Source organism: Lontra canadensis, unplaced genomic scaffold, assembly GCF_010015895.1.
Source record: "Lontra canadensis isolate GAN:19392208 unplaced genomic scaffold, GSC_riverotter_1.0 scaffold16, whole genome shotgun sequence".
NCBI classification, from domain to species: Eukaryota; Metazoa; Chordata; class Mammalia; order Carnivora; family Mustelidae; genus Lontra; species Lontra canadensis.
Genome location: NW_022631010.1, coordinates 16186577 through 16206398, shown reverse-complemented (window position 1 = coordinate 16206398; position 19822 = coordinate 16186577). Strand labels below are relative to the sequence as shown.

The window sequence follows — 19822 nt, the reverse complement described above, 5'->3', positions numbered from 1 at the left end:
GCTGGGGTAGAGACAGGAAGAACTAAAATAAACAAATGAACCTTCTGCATTTTCCATTTTAAAAAACGCTATTTATGGCAAACTGAATCTTTGACCAAAGAGTTGGAGAGTTAACCAACTTTTTCATTATATTGCCCACAATCCACAAACGAATAACAATTATGTCACCAACAAAATACTTTTCTGTAATTATGGTACAAGTAAAATGGTCTCTAATGATAAAATACTGAATCATAAATTAGATGAATGTATTCTCCTCCAAACTCTAGCAAAAACCAAAATGCTTTGACCAACAGCCTTAATACAAATTTATACAATGACCTAGTCACAGTAAACAGATCATCCTATATACTGCTACATACAAAAACCTGTACATGAATTTTTATAGCAACTCTATTGGTTATGCCAAAATTCCGAAGAGAACCCAGAGGTCCTTCAGTGTGTGGATGGTTGGACAAACTTTGGTATATCCATGCAAGGGACTACTACTCAGCAATAAAAAGGAATGAACTCCTGATAGATGCAACAATCTGAATGGACCTCAAGGGCCTTATGTTTAGTGAAAAACATCAATCTCAAAAGGTTACATGCTGTATGAGTCCACTGATGTAACATTCTTAAATATGACAAAACTATAGAGATGAAGAATGGTAGGGGTGCAAGGAGAGGAGGGCAAAGAGGCGGGTACCACTACAAAGGGAGTTCTTTTCAGGAAAATCAAACAGTTCTGTATCATGATTATGGTGATAACCATGCATCTGTACATGGGGTAAAGCTGCAGAGAACTATAGACACAAACACACACAAATGCTGGTTAAAAAATGGTGAAAATTGAATAAGGTCTACAGTCTAGTTAATAATAATAGACCAATGTCAGTTTCCTGGTTGTGATATTGTACTATAGCTATATGATGTCACCATTGGGGGGGGCTTACACAGCTGAAGGTGAAAGATACATAGGGCTCTTTGTACTGTCTTTGCAATTTCCTATAATTATTTCAACATAAAAAGTTTAAACAAACAAACAAAAAGTTTAAATAAAAAATGGCCTCAGGTATGAGAACCTGAATTTGAATCTGGGTCTGCGGAACTCTAAAACTTGTGCTACTGCCCTATACACCCTACTGCCTATAAAATCTGTTTTAATAAATATACCAAATATGTATTATTTCTTACGAAGAAAAATAAAAATTACACAGAAGGCTTATCCTAGGTCACATTTAAAGAAACCCAAGCAAGTCGAAAAAGTATTTTATTAGGAAAAACTTTTAACTATCAAATCATTTCATTTATGGCAGGTAAGCCTAGGTGTTCCAATGTACTAATATTAACATACGCATGGAAAGAGAATGTTGGAAGTTTGATAGAAAGTGATGTCTGGGTTGCTTTGGCACCATGACTGGGGGCATTGCCTCTCATTCCCCTCTCACTAGAAGCAGCTCTGGAATCTCCTGCCATGTTGCCTTGTTCACTTGAAAGATTAATAGCTGTTCCTCTTCTTACATACCAGGCAAACAAACTGCACAGCAGAAAGCTGTAAACAGAGTCATTACACTGTCTATTTGGCATCTTTCTTCCATATACACAGGAACTTCCTGATGAGGTTGTCCTTGTGAGATGTGGAACATGTCCAAATTATAATATAATCTCAGTCAGACAGGTGACTAAAGTTGCCAAATGGTTTCTGGGAGTAAGTGAAAGTTGCTGCCTGCCTTCATATTAATTCATCAAACCCTTGTACACTATGTGGCAGCTATGAAAAAATTACACATACAGGCAAGGACAAGAATCAAAATAGTGATGGGATGTTTTCCCATCCTGCTTAGCACCATTTTATTCTGTTGCATTTTCCTGCTTAGCACCATTTTATTCTGTTTCAATAAAAATTATCCCATAAATATTATATTTATTGATCAAATAAATCATTTTTAAAATCAGGGCCACACTGATTCACTATGTCAAGTCCTCAGTGTTGAATGTGCTACTGGTTAGAGGTGCTTTGGAGCATATGGTTCAATTACATATAGTTCAATCTAACACATAAACAGTATCAAGCATTTATTACGAACATAATGGCATGACATTGCTTTGGAAGTTAACACAGAAGATGGAAAAGACACCAGTCTGTAGCCTTAAGGGGGTGATACACAGGTATACAGTTAGCAAAACCCAAGAAAAACCATAATTACTGCTATTATTAAGTGTGCTAAGATGGCCTATTCAGTGTTACGTTAATAACAAGAAAGACAAAACTCAAGAGAGAGGTCCTCAGGCATTTAAGAAGGAAATATGGGTCATTAATTGTATCCCACAGAGCAGAACTAGGATCAAAAGCTAGAAATTACAAGAATATACAGGAAGGCTGTTGATATATACATATACATATACATATACATATACATATACATATACATATACATATGTGTGTATATACAAATATATTTTTAAATTTTTTTGAAATTGTAGCTCATATGTTTATAGAATTTAGGGCATAACAAATCATTAATAATTTAGTAACTATAATGATCTTATAAAACCTCTGTATGGAGAGGAGTTCATGAGATCCCTTCAAAGTGCAGTCTTTTCCAGAGGTCCCACAGGTCAGAGAAAACCAGCTTGATACCCAGGGCTACAAATGAACAGTCCACAGGGACTAGCTACAAGGGAGAGAGACTTAGAGCCTAAGAGGTGATACGAGGACATAATTCTGTCCAAAAGAAATGATTCATATTGGGTAGAGACTAAATGACCAAGACATATCCCCTCTCTTGAAGAGTTTTGTATTTTAGAGAGGTAACAGATGAGAAAGGAATTACAGAGGCATCAGAAGAAGAGAAAGAGAGAAACAGCTCTGAGTATAGCAAAGCAAATACAGTACAAAGCAACGGATAGCCAATTCTACAGGAATAACAAGCTGACTAGGCTTCCCAACTTCCTTTGGGATCGCCAAAACGATGCTATATTAACGTTCCAGGCCTCCATGAAACCCTCCTGTTCACCCACCAAGGCATGTTCCTACTATCCTGTGTGAATTTTTTCATCACCAAAGGGAACCTTGCAACAATGTTGAACTTTACATAAATCCTGTACTTCTAGAAAACAGGGACTGCCAAAAAATTACCCCTCACCCTTCTGTGTTTCAGGAAACAGCTTACAGCAAAGAACTACTCTTACGCATATGACTTAAATAAACCTCGTGGATGACTTCCTATAACCTATGACAAGACCAAGACACAGATCCTCCAAATTCCCATTCTTTCACTCATAAATGATTAACTGAACTGTTTGTCCCCATTGACCATTCTGGCTGGTCAATGGCTATTAACTGTAGTTGACCAAACTTCACTCAGGCTTTTTTCCCTCGTCCAAGTCTGTGGACTTTGACCCACCCCTGAGCAATGCAAAGTGAACAACTCCTCTTGAACCACTTCTCTCAAGAATCAGCTGACTTCAGGGAAGAATATACTCTGATCAACTCTCCAATCTTGCCACCAACTCATCCTAGTACCCTACCCCCATTCTTTTTATCCTGTTTACTCCTTTTTAAAAAAATTTTATAATATTTTTTCAGTGTTCCAAGACTGATGGTTTACTCCTTCCTATGAAAGAAAAGCCCCTTTCTGCTTGGCCTTTGAGATGCTTATAGATCTCATGACAGAAGTGGTTCTTCCTTTTGCAATATTCTTCCTCTGCCTATGAGGATAGTTCTCTTCTCCTTACTGTAATCATCTTTTTGAATAAAGCCTCTCCTTACCTAAGTCCAAATTCGTTTTTATTTGGCATTTTCAACCTGAAAAAAGCATACCTTTGTAAAACACAAAGTCATTAAATATCCTCTTATTATTGACATTTATTTTTATAGACTCACAACTACTACGCATTTCTTGATATACAGCCACAAAATAAAATATATAGGAGATACTACCATAAAAAACAGTTATTTTCCCCAATGTTCAAACATAAAAATTGGTTATTAAAATAATTAAAACATTCCATATCAAACATGAAAAGTAACAATCAAACAACTGTGATTTGGAAATCGCAGAAACAATTACTTTCTATTTTACTTTTTTCTGGTGTTCAATCATCTCTTTACAACCTCTTCAAAAGAAGGAAAACCCTTAATGACTTTGTTTTTATGCTGGACAATTATTAACTCAAGCATGAAACCAACAGTAATAGAGCTTCTAACGTTTTCTCAGCAGAACTTTCTGCAACAATCTACCACTCTTCCAGTGGTCCTGTACCATAGTCTCAATTTAGCATGGATACCATGAGTTAGCAAATTAACTGTAGCACATACATAAACTAGTCCTCAGTGTTTTTAATCCAGAGGGAAGTGCATAAGATATTTCTATACCAGGAAGGACATCTTTTCATAAAATACTTATATTCCTGTTTATGAGAAATATTTTAAAATAATACTCGTATAACAAATACATCACACACAAAAAAAATCAAGTACTCACCCGCGTTGACTATAGCATCTACCTCTAGCAATGTGATGTCACCTCTATAGAGAGAAACTTTTTCATTCAAGCTTTTCTTCACCTGTGATGTTTCCTGAGTATTTTCTTCTGTAATAGAAAAGGAATATATATTAATAGTAATAGTTTTAATTTACTTAATAAAGACAATTTTGATACAAAAGCCAATATGGGTCATAATCTGATATACTAGACAAGTGGAAATAAATGTGTAAGTACCAGAGCTGTGGCTTATTCTCTATTTGTTATGTATTCCTCAATACAAATGCAGTATCACTTATATAATAGGCATTCAATAAATTTAGACATGTTACATTGGTCAACAAAAAATTCAATGTTATTATTATGAAAACACCAAATTCAAAATAAAATTATGTACCACTAGTTTCATAAAATAAATAAAAGATGCACAACCACCACAACAAAATAAATTTTTACAGTGAACAAGCTTATTTCTATTTTGTTCTAGTTAGCTAAAGTCATCCCTGAAAAGAATATTCACTCAGAACAAAAACATGTAGGTTCAGCTCTCTGCTACTTCTAAGTATCAAATGTCCTACTTCTAAGTAAGAAATGTCCCTCAGAATGGGATGGATCAAGAATATTTGAATGGGTGGGGCGCCTGGATGGCTCAGTCAGTTAAGAGGTTGCTTTTAGCTCAAGTCATGATCCCAGGGTCCTGGGATGGAGCCCCACATCAGGCTCCCCGCTCAATGGGGAGCCTGCTTCTCCCTCTCCCTCTGCCTACCACTCCCCCTACTGTACTCTATCTCTCTTTCTCTGTCAAATAAATAAATAAAATCTTAAAAAAATATATTTGAACAGGTGAAGATGCTTTTCTTATCAAACTGTAGCAGCCTTTCACTCTAGAGGGCGCTGCTAGATTTAAAAGCGAAAAAGCTCTGCCCAGCGCACAACAACCAGCAGGCTTGAATATTGAAAACAAGCAAAAACATCACATTCTACAACTCGACAGATTTTCCAATGTTTTATGGCAATACTATAATTTGAGTTTCATTCATTTTTAACGGGTAGTAACATTAAGACATTAGGTAAAGCTGTATAACATCAATGTTTTAAAATACATTACTATACATAAAAAGCTTTTCAATATACCTCTAGGAAAGCTGAGATCTATTTCTAAATTCTCTATTCTGTTCTACTGAATACTTCTTACAAATATATTCCCCCTTTTTTTTCTTATGTAAGTAATTTCTTGTTCTGCTTGATCCTGAGTTAGCAGTTTTTCAAACCAGTCAGCTTCTCCATTAGTGCTGGAAATCCTTATTCAATCCAGTAGTATGGTCTCAAAGTTATTTAAACACTAGTGCTTCACAAGCCTGTAGCCCAGAGGACCTGTCATAGCCCTTTCCATGGTCTCTGAGATGGTTACATTTTGTTGAAGAGGAAACACTTTGCCTGTGACTTCAAGAGCTTTCAAGGAAGAGTCAGAGTAAAATAAAAGTTATCTGTGAATGATAAAAGACTTTTTTACATGATTAAAGATCTGAAGAGTTCATTATTAAAATAATGTAACTGATGAGGGAATTTGGTTATTTCTACAACATATAATGTTTAAATAACTGGAATTGTAACTGATAATATTATACCAGGACTTACCACAGACAAAAGGATACTGGCAAATTTATATAAACTTCATATAATTTCTTAAATATCTATATTTACACAAATATAACCTAGGGAAGCTTAAGCATCACTTCTTTCCTTTTTTTTTTTTTTTTGCTCTAAAATATTTATTTTTTTAAATGAACATATAATGTATTATTTGCTTCAGGGGTACAGGTCTGTGAATCATCATTCTTACACAATTCACAGCACTCACCACAGCACATACCCTCCCCAATATCCATAACCCAGCCACTTATCCCTCCCACCCCACCTCCCAGCAACCCTCAGTTTGTTTCTTAAGATTAGGAGTCTCATAGGGTTTGTCTCCCTCCCTGGTCCCATCTTGTTTATTTTTTTCCCTCCCTATCCCCTACAACTCCCCCACAACCCTGCCTCTCAAATTCCTCATAACAGAGAGGTCATGTGATAACTGTCTTTCTCTGATTGACTTATTTCTAAGCATCACTTCTTACTTAACAATGTCTCCCATGCAATTTAAATATCAAAATATTTGCCCAGGGGCACCTGGGTGGCTCAGAGTTAAGTGGCTGCCTTCAGCTCAGGTCGTGATCCCAGCATACTGGGATCGAGCCCAACATCAGGGTCCCTGCTCCATGGGAAGCTTGCTTCTCCCTCTCCCACTCCCCGGGCTTGTATTCCCTCTCTCACTGCATCTCTCTCTGTCAAATAAATAAATAAAATCCTTTAAAAAATAAAATAATAAAATGTAAAAAAAAAAAAAAAACAAATTATTTAACATTTCTTTTTTAGAAGGTGAAAGAACAAATCCTTTCAGATTTTTCAGGGGTTGTCTGGGAAATGTCAATTTCAGTTTAAAGTTAAGATTGCATTTTGGACTTCATTATGGCAAGGTGTAAAAAATGTCAAAAGATTTGAACCCTTGATTAAATAGGATCGTAGATCATCATGAAAAAATACTTAGATTCTCACAAACAAATATAATAAAGACAACACAAAGCACAGGAAATTATTTTGATAAGACACAGAATCTTTGTTTCCTAGGCAGATTACTTAAAAGGTAAAGAAAATTCCTTACAATCTCTTATTAAGAACAGAGCAATAATCCAAGAAAACGTCATTGTTTTCAGAGAGAAAACCCAACTCTAGTTTTCCATCAGTATATCATTGGGCTCATTAAAAAGAAAAACAACGGGGCTGCCTGGATGGTTCAGTGGGTTAAGCCTCTGCCTTCAGCTCAGGTCATGGTCTCGGGGTCCTGGGATCGAGTCCCACATCGGGCTCTCTGCTAGGCGGGGGACCTGCTTCCTCCTCTCTCTCTCTCTACTTGTGATCTCTCTCTCTCTGTCCAATAAATAAAATCTTTTAAAAAAAAAAAAGAAAGAAAAACAACAACAACAAAAACCCTTAATAAATAGATCCATTCAATCTTAGCCAACTTGATCACAGATAAAATTCCTCTTCTGCAAACCTTTTACTACTCTCTACATCCATTCAGGTGTTTACATTTTTTCCTCTTCCTCATTCTGAAGTAATCAGTGATCTTGATTTAGGGCAAAATGACCCTTTCTTTGCCTTAACAACAACAAAAATCCTCCATTCCAAAGAAATCAGAGAGAGAGATAAACCATGATAGACTCTGGACTAAACCATGATAGACTCTGGACTTTGGGAACCAAACTGAGGGTTACAGAAAGGAGAGGGGGGTGGGGGGATGGAGTAACCTGGCAATGGGTAGTAAAGAAGGCACGTGTGATGATGAGCACTGGGTGTTATACACAATTAATGAATCGCTGAACACTACATCAAAAACTAATGATGTAATATATGCTGGCTAATTGAACATAATAATAAAAAAATTTTTTAATCTTCCATTCTTTGCAGATTTTGCATACAGAGTTATTTCTCTTTACCCTTATTATTTCTAATGGCTTCATTTACATATATTATCATTTTTAACTATATGTACTCTTTATTTTACAGAGATGATTAAGTAAACAATCATAAATTGTAACATATGAGTATTCTGTAGCAGTCTAGCAAATTTTATGAATATACCATCTCTCAATTTCTAGAGATATTGTTATAGTACAAGTTTTACAATATGGCAAAAGGACCTATTTATTCACAAACTCAAATATATTTACTACCACACAAAAGGAAAAAGCCAAAAAAAAAATTATGCTCAATAATTAGCATTTCAGTATTTTACTTAGAAATAATCTAGATTTACTTAATTTAATTTAGCATAAGCTTAAGGTTAAAAGGTACTAAAAAGATTTTGGAAACTATTTTTAGGCAGACATATTACAACATTGAACAAAGTTCGCTATCACCTCACATTATTTCCCTATTATCTATTTTTACAGCACATGAACATTAGGCAAGCAGAACAAAAGCAAAAACCTAAAAAAGTTAAATACATGGATTTTTCTTTTACTGCTATGTGTGATATACATACAGGAAGTCATGGATATCAGGCAATTAATTTTTACTGCATTTTTACTTATACATTTGGTCTTGGGTTGAATTTGTAATTTTTATAATCTTAAATATCTAGTAGATATAACACAACCTTATTTGACTAATAAACCAAGTATAACAAAATGTATGCTTGATTATACTTATCGATGATAACTCAGAAGATACAGATGTTTTATTAAACAATTAAACTAATCTTATTTACCAAAGATTTATCCAAATCATATGAAAGTATTTGAGTTAGTTTCTATGTTTCTGGTAGCTTTAGAAATATTTAATTTTATAAGCTCTAATTTGCCTCTAAACCAATTTGAGTAGACTTCTCCTTTATGGGATTTCATGGATTAATTTGGTAATACCATCCAAAAGTAGAAAAGTTTTATATATATACACACACACACACACACACACACACACACATACATACAAACAAATATCTTACACTTTAATTCTAAAATTTTAACCATAAGTCAGGTAAACACAGAAGTATACTCTGGTCTATGTTCCCCTTGATATTTTTATCCAAATTATGTTTCTGGAAAAAAGAACAAGTTAAGGTAACATGTTCAATATAAGGGCTAATGCTTTTTACCAATATTTGTGAAGGAGACTTTCAAGATTTTTCATTTGCTCTGATATGTAATCTTATAGAGTCTGTGGATTGAAATTTTAGAGAGAAACTGCCTGAGGAGACATCAAGCAGCATGTCTCCAAATCTTACCTGGTATGTAAAACATGCAGTCTGCTTCCAAGTACATTTTCTTCCTTGTTTCAGCTTAAGCAGTTGCTTTTGAGAGTCCTCCCCTTCCCCCCAAGAGAAGCAGGGAGCCTGAAGTTCAAGTGACTTTAGGGAGTTGAGAAGCTTTACTGGAAGGGGAGAAGTTCTGCAGAGGGGACAGAGGGATGTTGAAGTTAGAGATCTGATGTACATACCAAAGAATCCAAGGAAGTAGAAGGGAAGATCAAGGATTTTAAGAGAAGGAAGGAAAATCAGAGGCAATGGGAAGGGAGAGATCTTAGAGCAGCCACTTTGGGGAGATCTTTAGTTTTCCAAAGAAACCAATGAAGCTCCAACTATCCTTAGTAAAGCCAAGCCAGCAAGAAAGGAACTAGACAGAGATGGCAGAGCATACAGCCAGCAGGATCTCAAGAAGTGAATTTCAATGAACTAAAAAATTCCCAAGAGAGGAACAGGATCAAATACAGGGAACAGAGAGGCCTACAAAGAGCCAGGAAAAAACCCTTGCAGCCCAGGAGTAAACCACTACTCAAAACAAAGAGCTAGAAAGAAAGACCTTCAGCCCAATAAGTACCTTTCACACAAAGAAGCGTGGGGCTCTAAGTCAGCTTCTGAGAGTATACTTAGAATCTTAAGATTCTACTAGGCTTTAACTGACTGTCATCCAGGGCACTGGCTAGGAGTGAGCCACACCAACAGATCCCAAATCAGTCAAGAGTGAAGACAAGGCTTCCAAGATCAGATATAAAAGGTGATCAGACATCCAGGGTAGGGAATTCTCTTTAAATTGACTTGGCAAAATTCTTGCTAACACCAGGCTATGCAGGTCTAATAAAAACATGACCTACTCAAGAAAAGGGCTTAGAGGAATCAAATTAAAGTCTGGTTAAAGAGAAAGTCTTTGTTAATGTCATGTGACATTCAAAAGTGGTAATTGGGAAGAAAAAAAAAATGTTCCTCTACTTCCTACTCTGAGGAATAGTAACAAATAATATTTGTTAACTTTAAATTGGTTTTATTATCATTTGTAATAGTTTGACATGTCAGAAAATACTGAAAGACTTAAATATGACGGAGAAAAGAAAATAGTGGACGTCCTATCTAGTTTACCCATCCGTGTAATCTCTACCTCTCATTGTCTTTGAGCTATTATACAAGTCTGTAAATTGTAGAAAAGAGAAAAAAATGTAAATGATTCTTGTCCATAGAAATGCAAATAAATTATGTTCTCTTGAATGCAACTGATGTTGTTCTGTGGTCAATTTGCATTTATTTGTAAATTAATTTCAGAGTTCCTTACTACCTATATTTATGGATCCTTTAAATCCTCCTTTGAACCACAGTTCAATAAAATTGTTGTTAAGTGTTCATTTTATATCCATTTAAATCACAATCTCATCTTTATAAAAACATTTTTATTTAGTTCCAGTTTATTTAATTAATACTTAGGTAACACAAGGTACTAGGTACTGTTACAACATTTAACAAATATTAGTTCTAAGCATCCTAACAAATCTATGTAGTATACATTACTAATATTCCCTCTATGTAGATAAGGGAGCTGAAGCCTATAGAAAGGAGATGGTTTGACCAAGTACACACAGCTGGTAAGTACAAACCTGGGATCTGAATTCAGGCTGCCCATGCTCTTACCCAACATGCTATGCAAGTTCTCATTTACCTATTTTTATTTCAAAAAGTCTAATTCTGAATGAGGTGCCTGTTATTTAAGTCCCTTCTCTCCCTTTATTGCAAAATATAGGAATTTCACCCCCCACAAAAGCATTGTCCTAGAAAAAAAAATATAATTGGCTTATCAAAGTGGTTACTCTAAGGGCCTACTTAGCCAGAGCGAGCCATTTTGTTGTTTATGCAGTAAACTTAGATTGACCTTGCCTCCCCAGAGGAACTTACTTAGAAACAAGTCTGGGAAACCAGTAAAATATGACTGACCAGCCCCCTGATAACAGAGCCCATATACCAAGATGTGTCAGGTCAGGGGGAGGTAACAGAGCCCAGAATACAAGGATGAGTGAAGCCAGGTGGAGACATCCAATCAGGAAAACACCTCCCTAACCACCCAAGAATGTGGGTCCTGCCTTTTGGGTGCCAATTCTGACCAGAGTGATAGGCTAGTTCAAATAGCTACTATGGATGAATTGTAATTCAATTGGCCACCTGTGTGTGGCCAGGCTCAACCACATGGCCTTTGCTCTATAAAAGTTAGTCTGTGAGACTGGGAGGGGTCGCCTCTTTGTAAGAGACAGCCCTGGCCTGTCAGTTTGATTCTCGATGCTTGGCGCGAAATAAAGCTTTGCTTGACCTTCGCTTTGTATCAGTCTCGCTCCTTTGACCACAGACCCAACAGTTGCCATGCCTTGAAAATAATGCAAAGGCCTCAGTGGTTTCCTGCTACAATTTGACAATGTTTCATAATATAAAACACACCAGGGATTAGGAGATTATGTAATAAAATCAAATTTGTTGATATTAATCAAGTATCTTTAATTTATATTTTCTCTTTTTTATTTCTTTATACAAGATTTGCAGATTCATTCATCCCAACACATCCTCTGCTTGCACTGGGAGTCTGGTACTATTTACATTTATTAGTTTATTCCGGATTCTGGCATTTATGTTACTATTTCACCTCTTTTCTTAGGCATCCATAAACCATTTTAAAGATATCGATCCTTTTTATGAGATAGGAATATAATGCAATGCTATAGTAAAAACAGCAAAAACAAACTGAATCAAATGTTATTAACTCACTAAAGACATTAAGATACATTAGGAGTAGCAAGCTTTGTTAAATGAATCTTAATTAACTGACCAAAAGCATCCTATTTTAAAAGTGTAATTTTTAAGACTACAATTGATAATATAACAGAATTTTCATAAAAGTCATAATTATATTTTACATTTCAAATTTTTTAAAAATGTTGAACAAAATTGTCTTATAGCTTTCCCTTAGAACTGCCTAACTATCTAAAGGCCACTTGACAAAGAGCTAAGGGACCATTACTAGGTCACCTGCCCATGCTTAGAAAACTAAGATGCTGGAGGACACTCACATGAAGTGCCTAGGAATACTTCAAATTCTTATGTTCCCATATACTAACATCCTCTGTATTCTAGAATCCATGGGCATGATACAGAAAAGCCACCAAGGGCACCAATGAGTTGATTGGTGGTCCCTCAACAAGGAACCTGCTGCCAGGGCACCTCTTCCATTCTGAGGATGCCAGAAAAATCAGCTAGACCACGCTACAAAATAAAAAAAAGTAAAGGTCAAGTAAATGTCTAAAGAAATTAATGTTTAAATTAAATTAAATTTATAATCAAGATGATCAAAAAAATAATTTTGGGTTTATTAAGGGGCTTTAAGGACACACAGCCTGAGAATTAGAGGAACCCCAGAAATACAGGCTGTATTTCTGAGATTATATCTTAAAACTAGGCAGTCTGTTGATCTATCTGCAAACCTCCATCTCCTATCTGATCATGCCTGCCTAATAACCATGATGCCATATTCCAGATTCCTACCTGTTTTGCCCTTCCACCTTAATAGCTCATTTCTTTAATTGGCTTGAGATTCAATTCCCCTGCCCTTCTTCCTAGCTCCAACTTCCATGGAGCTTCCATGGATGAAAAATCTCAACAACAGATTTTTTTTTCTCCCAGCCTTGGGACTCCAAGCTAACCCTGTCAGGGAAAGCCAAGAAAACCTTCAGATAAAGTGCTCATACGTAGGGGACACTTCACCTGATTAGGGAGGCAGGTATTCCAGTCATGATGGCCATGCTAAGTAACGCAAGAAATAAAAAGCCCAGCAAACATGAACTCCACCTTCTAGAAGAATGACAATAACACATACAAAAATAACTTCCATACAAGGAAGATTATTACCAAAGCCATAACAAAGACTCAAAGTGCTTTGAGTTTCAGACAGGGAAATAACATTCAGTGATGTTTTATAAAAGTGAAACTTCCAAGCTGAGTTTTAAAGGATCAGTAAGAGTACCAGAGGGCTACAGAATGGGATGGAGGTGACAAGGTGGAAGGCCATTCCCAATCACAGGGGCAGAAAACAGAGTACACATTGAGGAAAAGTAAGAATTCATCCGGAATGAAAATATGGAGACCACCACAAACTGAGGGGTAGTGGCAGATAATACTCGAGCTATTCAGGTTTGAACCAGATGATAGAAGGCCTTGGATGGTGGCTGTTTAAGATCTATTAAAGAACTCACAAATTAACAGTTTCTGCTGAAGATTTTCTTTAGCCTAAATAGTATCATTATTGTTTTTGATTTTGAAATTGCATTTTAATTTTTAATTAAACTTCAGCATTCAAAAATACATTTCATATTAAATGTGAGATTTCATGTTAAAACCTAGATTTCCCACTTCTTTTGAAAAACCAGGAGATCTAGAAATACTGAGCCCACATCCCTACATGACATGTAAGTAGAGGTTACATACTTTGGATAGGCATCCTTCACTTTCCAATTTATAACAAGAGTATATCTGCTTACATGTAAACCAGGCTAACTTAGTTACATTACCTGTCTGTCTCCCACAGGAATTTGGAGGTTAGATTCAAAGGATTAATGACCACTGACTATAGATCCAAGGCATCTATCAGAAATTTATTAGAACATAGCTACTTAAGTGGCATGAAAAAATATGAAGGAAGTTTCCACAAAAAAAAGAATAAATGCTTAAATGTCAAACAATAAAACTACAATCAAAACTTAGGGGGAAAAAACTTATGTTGGTAAAAATTCAGTAACTCAGGAGCACAAAATTAACTGAGAAAACTATGCTTTCCTTAATTGGTTCATTTACCTGTAAATAATCAGGATTCATGAAAAAAAAAATTCAGTAACTAAGAATGGCCAAAAAAGACTTCCAAAGAATCACACTTCTCTGTGTCTATGCCCTTGGATAGTACTCTTCCACAATGGCTCTGGACTTTTCCACATCCTTTCTCCTTTTCCTTTTCTTTGTCTTTGACCAATGGGACATCAACAAACATGACCCAAGCAGAGGCTTAACAAGTGCTTCCACATTGATATTTGCCTTCCCTAGCTCTGCCAAGATCACTATGTGACAAAGTCTAGGTGAGTCTATCGGAGAATAAGAGGCCACTTAGAACAGAGACAAGTCATCTCAGATGAGGTTCCCTAGAGCAACCAGTCTGACAACTGCCAGCCAGATATGTAACCATCCAGAACCATCTATCCCCAGCCAAACTGCCTGCTAACTATAGAAACTCCTGCTTAACCAGAGACTAAAGAGCTATAATAAAAAGAATGTTGTTTTCAGCCACTAAATTTTGGAAGAGCTTGTTGCACAGCAAAGCTAACTGATATGGGAAGGAAGAGGAGGAGGAGGAGGGGAAGCAAAAAGGGGCTTTGAAGAGGACTGAATGAAGTTCAAACAAAAATGAAGTTACAAACTCCCAGCGTAAACAGCTACTATCGGTTATCCTAGGAGAGAAAGTCTTCTAATCTAACATCTACAATATTTAAAAGAACCATAAGATTTGAGAATGAATGGATATGCTGGAATAGAGAAGAATGTGTGCGGAGGAAAGGGGTGCAGTGCTCAGCATCATATCTTTAAAAAAGAACAACAGATCAATGTATATACATTATAATTCTTCTCTCTTTCCTAAAATGGTATGTTCAAAATTTTCCCATCTATTTGTATGGCATGTTTCTCTACTGAATCATGATAATCAGTCTTTTGAGATAACTTAAGGAAACTAAGACACAAGGAAATTAAGCAACTTGGGAAAATGTTTTAAAACTGACAGAGCTGAGATGTGAACCCTAGAAATGTGGTTCCAGAATTCATGTGTCTAACCACTGTGCGCAATACTGCCTCATAGTAAGAATCAGCCTTACAAGGTTAAAAAAGTTAGAGCCTTAAGTTCTTAAGGATTTTTTACTTATTTATTTGAGAGAGAGAGAGAGCATGAGCGGGGTGGCGGGGGTGGGGGTGGCAGGGGTGGCGGGGTCACAGGTGCATTGGGAGAGGGAGAAGCAGACTCCCCACTAAGCAGGGAGCCCAACATAGGGCTTGATCCCAGGACCCTGAGATCATGACCTGAGCCACCCCACTCTCTCCCTCTCTCTCTCTCTGTCAAAATAATAATAATAAAGATTTTACAGGGTCTAGCACAGAGACAGATATCTGATAAATACACAACAAACACAGAATTCACTGACCAATTGATTACCGAATATTTTTATGTTTAAGAGGACCTGTTTTGTTCAACAGGGGCAAAATCCACATAGTAAAGTATATGATAATGGACCACAGTACACATAAAAAACTACAACTCACTTTTACAACTTAAATGAAAAGTGAACATTTTCAGAAGATATGATTTAACCTGTAGTATATATGTAAATCTAAAGAAAACAGGGAAATGAAGAAATTACAAGGCCTAAATTAATAAAGAAGAAAAACTGGAATTCCACAAAATTTTTGAAAGAGATCTTGGAACTCTATAAGATGAAGACACCAAAGTCCTGAAAGACCAAAGTCTTCCCCAAACTTATAGAATTAATTGATGGCAGTTCCAGTATTCTTATACCTTCATAAGGATGACTCATACACTTTGGGTGTAATCTTACAGTTTAATTATCTAAAAGAACATATCTTTCTATTTTTTTATAGCTATAGATGTACCTGTACTATCCCATCTTCTAAGAGTCAGTAAAGGATGGTGCTAGAAAACCAGGTTTTAGAAGCATTGTGCCTAGATTTGAATCCCAGCTCTGCCACTTACTAGCTATGTAGCACTGGTCAAATTTAATCTTTCTGGGCCTCAATCACCTTGCCTGTAAAATGGGGTTAGTCTCTATCTTACTGGGTTGTTGTGAGGATTAAGTGAATTAAGACATAGGATAGCATACGAAAACAGTGCCTTATTTATAGTTAAAACACAATAAATGTTAGCTAACAGGAGGAAGAGGAGAATTACTATTAATTTGAAAGTCTGGACAGAATCCCTTTTTTTTTTTTAAGATTTTATTTATTTATTTGAGAGCACAAGAAGGGGAGGGTCAGAGGGAGAAGCAGACTCCCTGCTGAGCAGAGAGCCTGATACGGGACTTGATCCTAGGACTCCAGGATCATGACCTGGGCTGAAGGCAGTTGCTTAACCAAATGAGCGACCCAGGCACCCCAGAATCCCTTTTTTGTGCCATGCACACATCCAGCACAATACTTACTTTTCAAAAGTACTGATTGACTATATTGACTCAAATACCCCGACCCTCGCAAGAATGCCAGAAGTGACCCAACCAGTGAGCTGGGAATAGAGAAGAAAGTTTCTCACACTGAAGCACCAAACACAGTAAAATTAGGTAAGTGCATACAGACATACAAAGGTATGCAGGAGTCAAGGAAATTACAAGAGAAAATTTCAAGAATACCAAATAGAAGCTAGCAGTACCAATGCCAATAAGAGAACAAAAAGGTGGGCCAGATGTCCAGAAGAAATCTGGATTAACTGGCCAGAAATGTCATACATGACAGTCTATGGCTTGCCTTTCTATGATGTTCAGCCTTGGCAGGGCACACAGGGGTTTAGCCAAATTTAAAGGAGCAGAAGTTGAACTAACACACCTCTAGGATGCTAACATCTGCAACAAACCTGAATTCTTTGACTTAGACTGTGTTAAGTTAAACATTAAAATACTCAAATCATTTTCTTTAGTTCTAGTTTTTTTTCCTAAACAGTATTTAATTTTCTCCCAGGATTCTTTGAATCTTATGGTAATAATTACTTAATTAATATAATTACTAATCTTGGTTCATCTTTATTCATAGGCTCTCTCCATTTACTATCATTAGTATAATTTAGTTATTAACCACTGAACTGCACTTGGCACTTTACCAGATGTTATGCAATTTAAACACACAGCTGCTGCCCACCAAATACAAGTAAAAGAAAATCACTGACCTATCTAATCAATAAGTAAAATTGGAAGGGAGCCTGAATAGAAACATAGATCCCTGAGGAAGCCTTTAAAGTAATCTTGTCCTGAACTAAGACTGTGGCAATAGAAACAGGAAAGGGCAAATGCTGCCAAAACTATTCAAAAGGCGAATTTAACAAAGTGTCAGGGTCTCAGTGCAGGGAGAAGGACAGGAAATTGCTGGGACTGACTTCCTGGTTTCTGCTCTAGGAGGCTATGAGAGTCAATGCAGTGAGAGCCAGGTGTTATATGTACATAGGTCTTGGTGCTCAAAAGAAAGGTTTCCAGGCTAGAAATGCAGATTTGGAGTTATGTGCTAGGGGACCTGGCTGAGATCATCATGGGTATACATGTAAAGGAAAGTAGGCCAAAGACAGAACTGGAGAACTCAACTTTCATAGGTAAGGCTAAGGGGAATAACATGAAAAAGTCACAAAGACACTAACTTAAAGAGACAGGAGAAAAACCACCAGAAGCCTTATGGAGGAGAAAGTTTCATAAACAAATCATCAGTAGTTTCAAAGGTCGCAGAGAACAGAAAGACTGAAAATGTCCCATTGGATGTAACATTATGTCATCACTGGTGACCTTAATAAGAACAGTTTCAATAAAGCCAGACTATGGATATGCCTAAAACCAAACTTAGACCAAACCAAACTTAGACCATTACCACTCCACAAGATGGTAGAGAAAAAAGATGGAAAGAATCTGTGTCTCTAAATAGCCACATGGAGTTGAACTTCCAACTGACCTGCAACACTCCCCTATAAACTTAGAAATAAGCAAAATCTTTAAACTATGGATCACTGGTAGGTCTCTTTGTTACAACGGCCCAGCCTTTCCCTAGCTTACCCATCCAGCAAATAAATACACCATAACTTATCTAATCAATTCCTTTATAAGAGCATATAGGTCATTTCCCATTTTTATTGTTAAAAGTATGAAAACCTCTATTTACACATAAATCTTTGAATATATTTCTGATTATATCTTGTTTTCAACTCCTAAAATAGAAATACTGAGTCATGCACGGGCTTTAGAAGCAGACTACAAGATGATTCTGCTTTATTTTCATGGAGGTAAGGGGAACACACAAACATGGCTAAGATAACTTCAAAAGAGATAAGGTGATGGAAGGAATCCTCTCACAATGTATATCTGTATCAAATCATCACATAATACACTTCAAATATCTTACAACCATATTTGTCAATTACACCTCAATAAAGCTGAAAGACAAAACTTAAAGGATAAAGTCTGGCCATTGAATTAGAGCTCCCTGTTTATCCAAACACGAATGAGAATTGTGGAAGTCAGATTTCATTAGATCCTTCATCTTCATTAACTCTTCCAATTAGTCATCCTTAAGCCCTCTAACTGTAGTTCAATTTTTAACTCTCCTAACTCGTATTGAACTATACTGTAAATCCTACCAACCCGACTCTTAAAATATCCCATATTCATTTTCTCCTCTTGACACTGAATGAAACCACCCTGGTGTATTAAGTTAAATATTAAAATAAATTGAATCAAAAGATAAAGGTCCCTTGTACTAATATACTTTATCATCCTCATGTTCCACAACTCACCCATCACCCTGCTCTCTTACTAAACCAGCCGCTTTAATGTTTCTATGCCTTTATAAATACTGGAACGTCATTCCCTTTCATCCTTTTCACAAACTCCTACTCATCTCCCAGGAGCTAGAACAAATGTCAAATGTTTTGTGAATTCTCCTCTACCCCGAATGACTGTCATTCAGTACATGATATAGTTATCAATTATTTTATAAATGATTCTCAGTCTCTGAAATGAGAACAAGCAAGGCTAGATTCATGTATTTTCCGTATCTGAGTCATTCCAGATTCCTAGCACAATGACTGATACACTGCATATACTAAAACATTGACTAAAGGAAAGAAAGGAAGACTGGAAAGAGCAGAGCAGGCAAGGGCGAAATAAACTAATACAAAGGATATTTTCAAAATCAAGGCTACTCACTTAAAATATATTAGTGAACAACAGCAAAGACTATGTCAAACTAAAGCAAATTTCTATACAGGCACTGTAATGACTTGGATATATTTTAATTTTCCGCTTCACAAATCACTAACTTCCAAAACTTCTATTTTTTATTCTTTAACCTATAAAGTAATTTCACCAAGTGTTTTCCATACAACAAGCAAAATCACTGGAAGTAAGGCTGAAGACATCATTTTAACAAGCTTAAAGGTGATTATTTTTTTTTTTTAAAGATTTTATTTATTTGACAGAGAGAGAAAGAGAGAAAGAATCCAAGCAAGGAGAGCGGCAGAGGGAGAGCGAAAAGCAGGTTGCCCACCAAGCATGGAACTCCATGTGGGACTCAATCCCAGGACCCTGGGAACATGACCTGAGCTGAAGGCAGACACTTAACCAACTGAGCCACCCAAGTGCCCCTTAAAGGTGATTCTTAAGTACATTAAACTTGGAGGGCCATTGTTTTAAATTATTTTATACACAAAATC

The 19822-nt window shown here is 36.3% G+C and overlaps 1 protein-coding gene across 1 annotated transcript in view; it reads right to left on the bottom strand.

The window, feature by feature from the left end:
* Positions 1–19822, bottom strand: part of MACROD2 (mono-ADP ribosylhydrolase 2) — a 1923023-nt gene that overhangs the window by 1840786 nt on the left and 62415 nt on the right. Inside the window, exon 3 of the mRNA XM_032859215.1 lies at positions 4470–4577. Within this exon, the coding sequence (XP_032715106.1) occupies positions 4470–4577 (108 nt within the window). The remainder of the gene's footprint in view (positions 1–4469; positions 4578–19822) is intronic.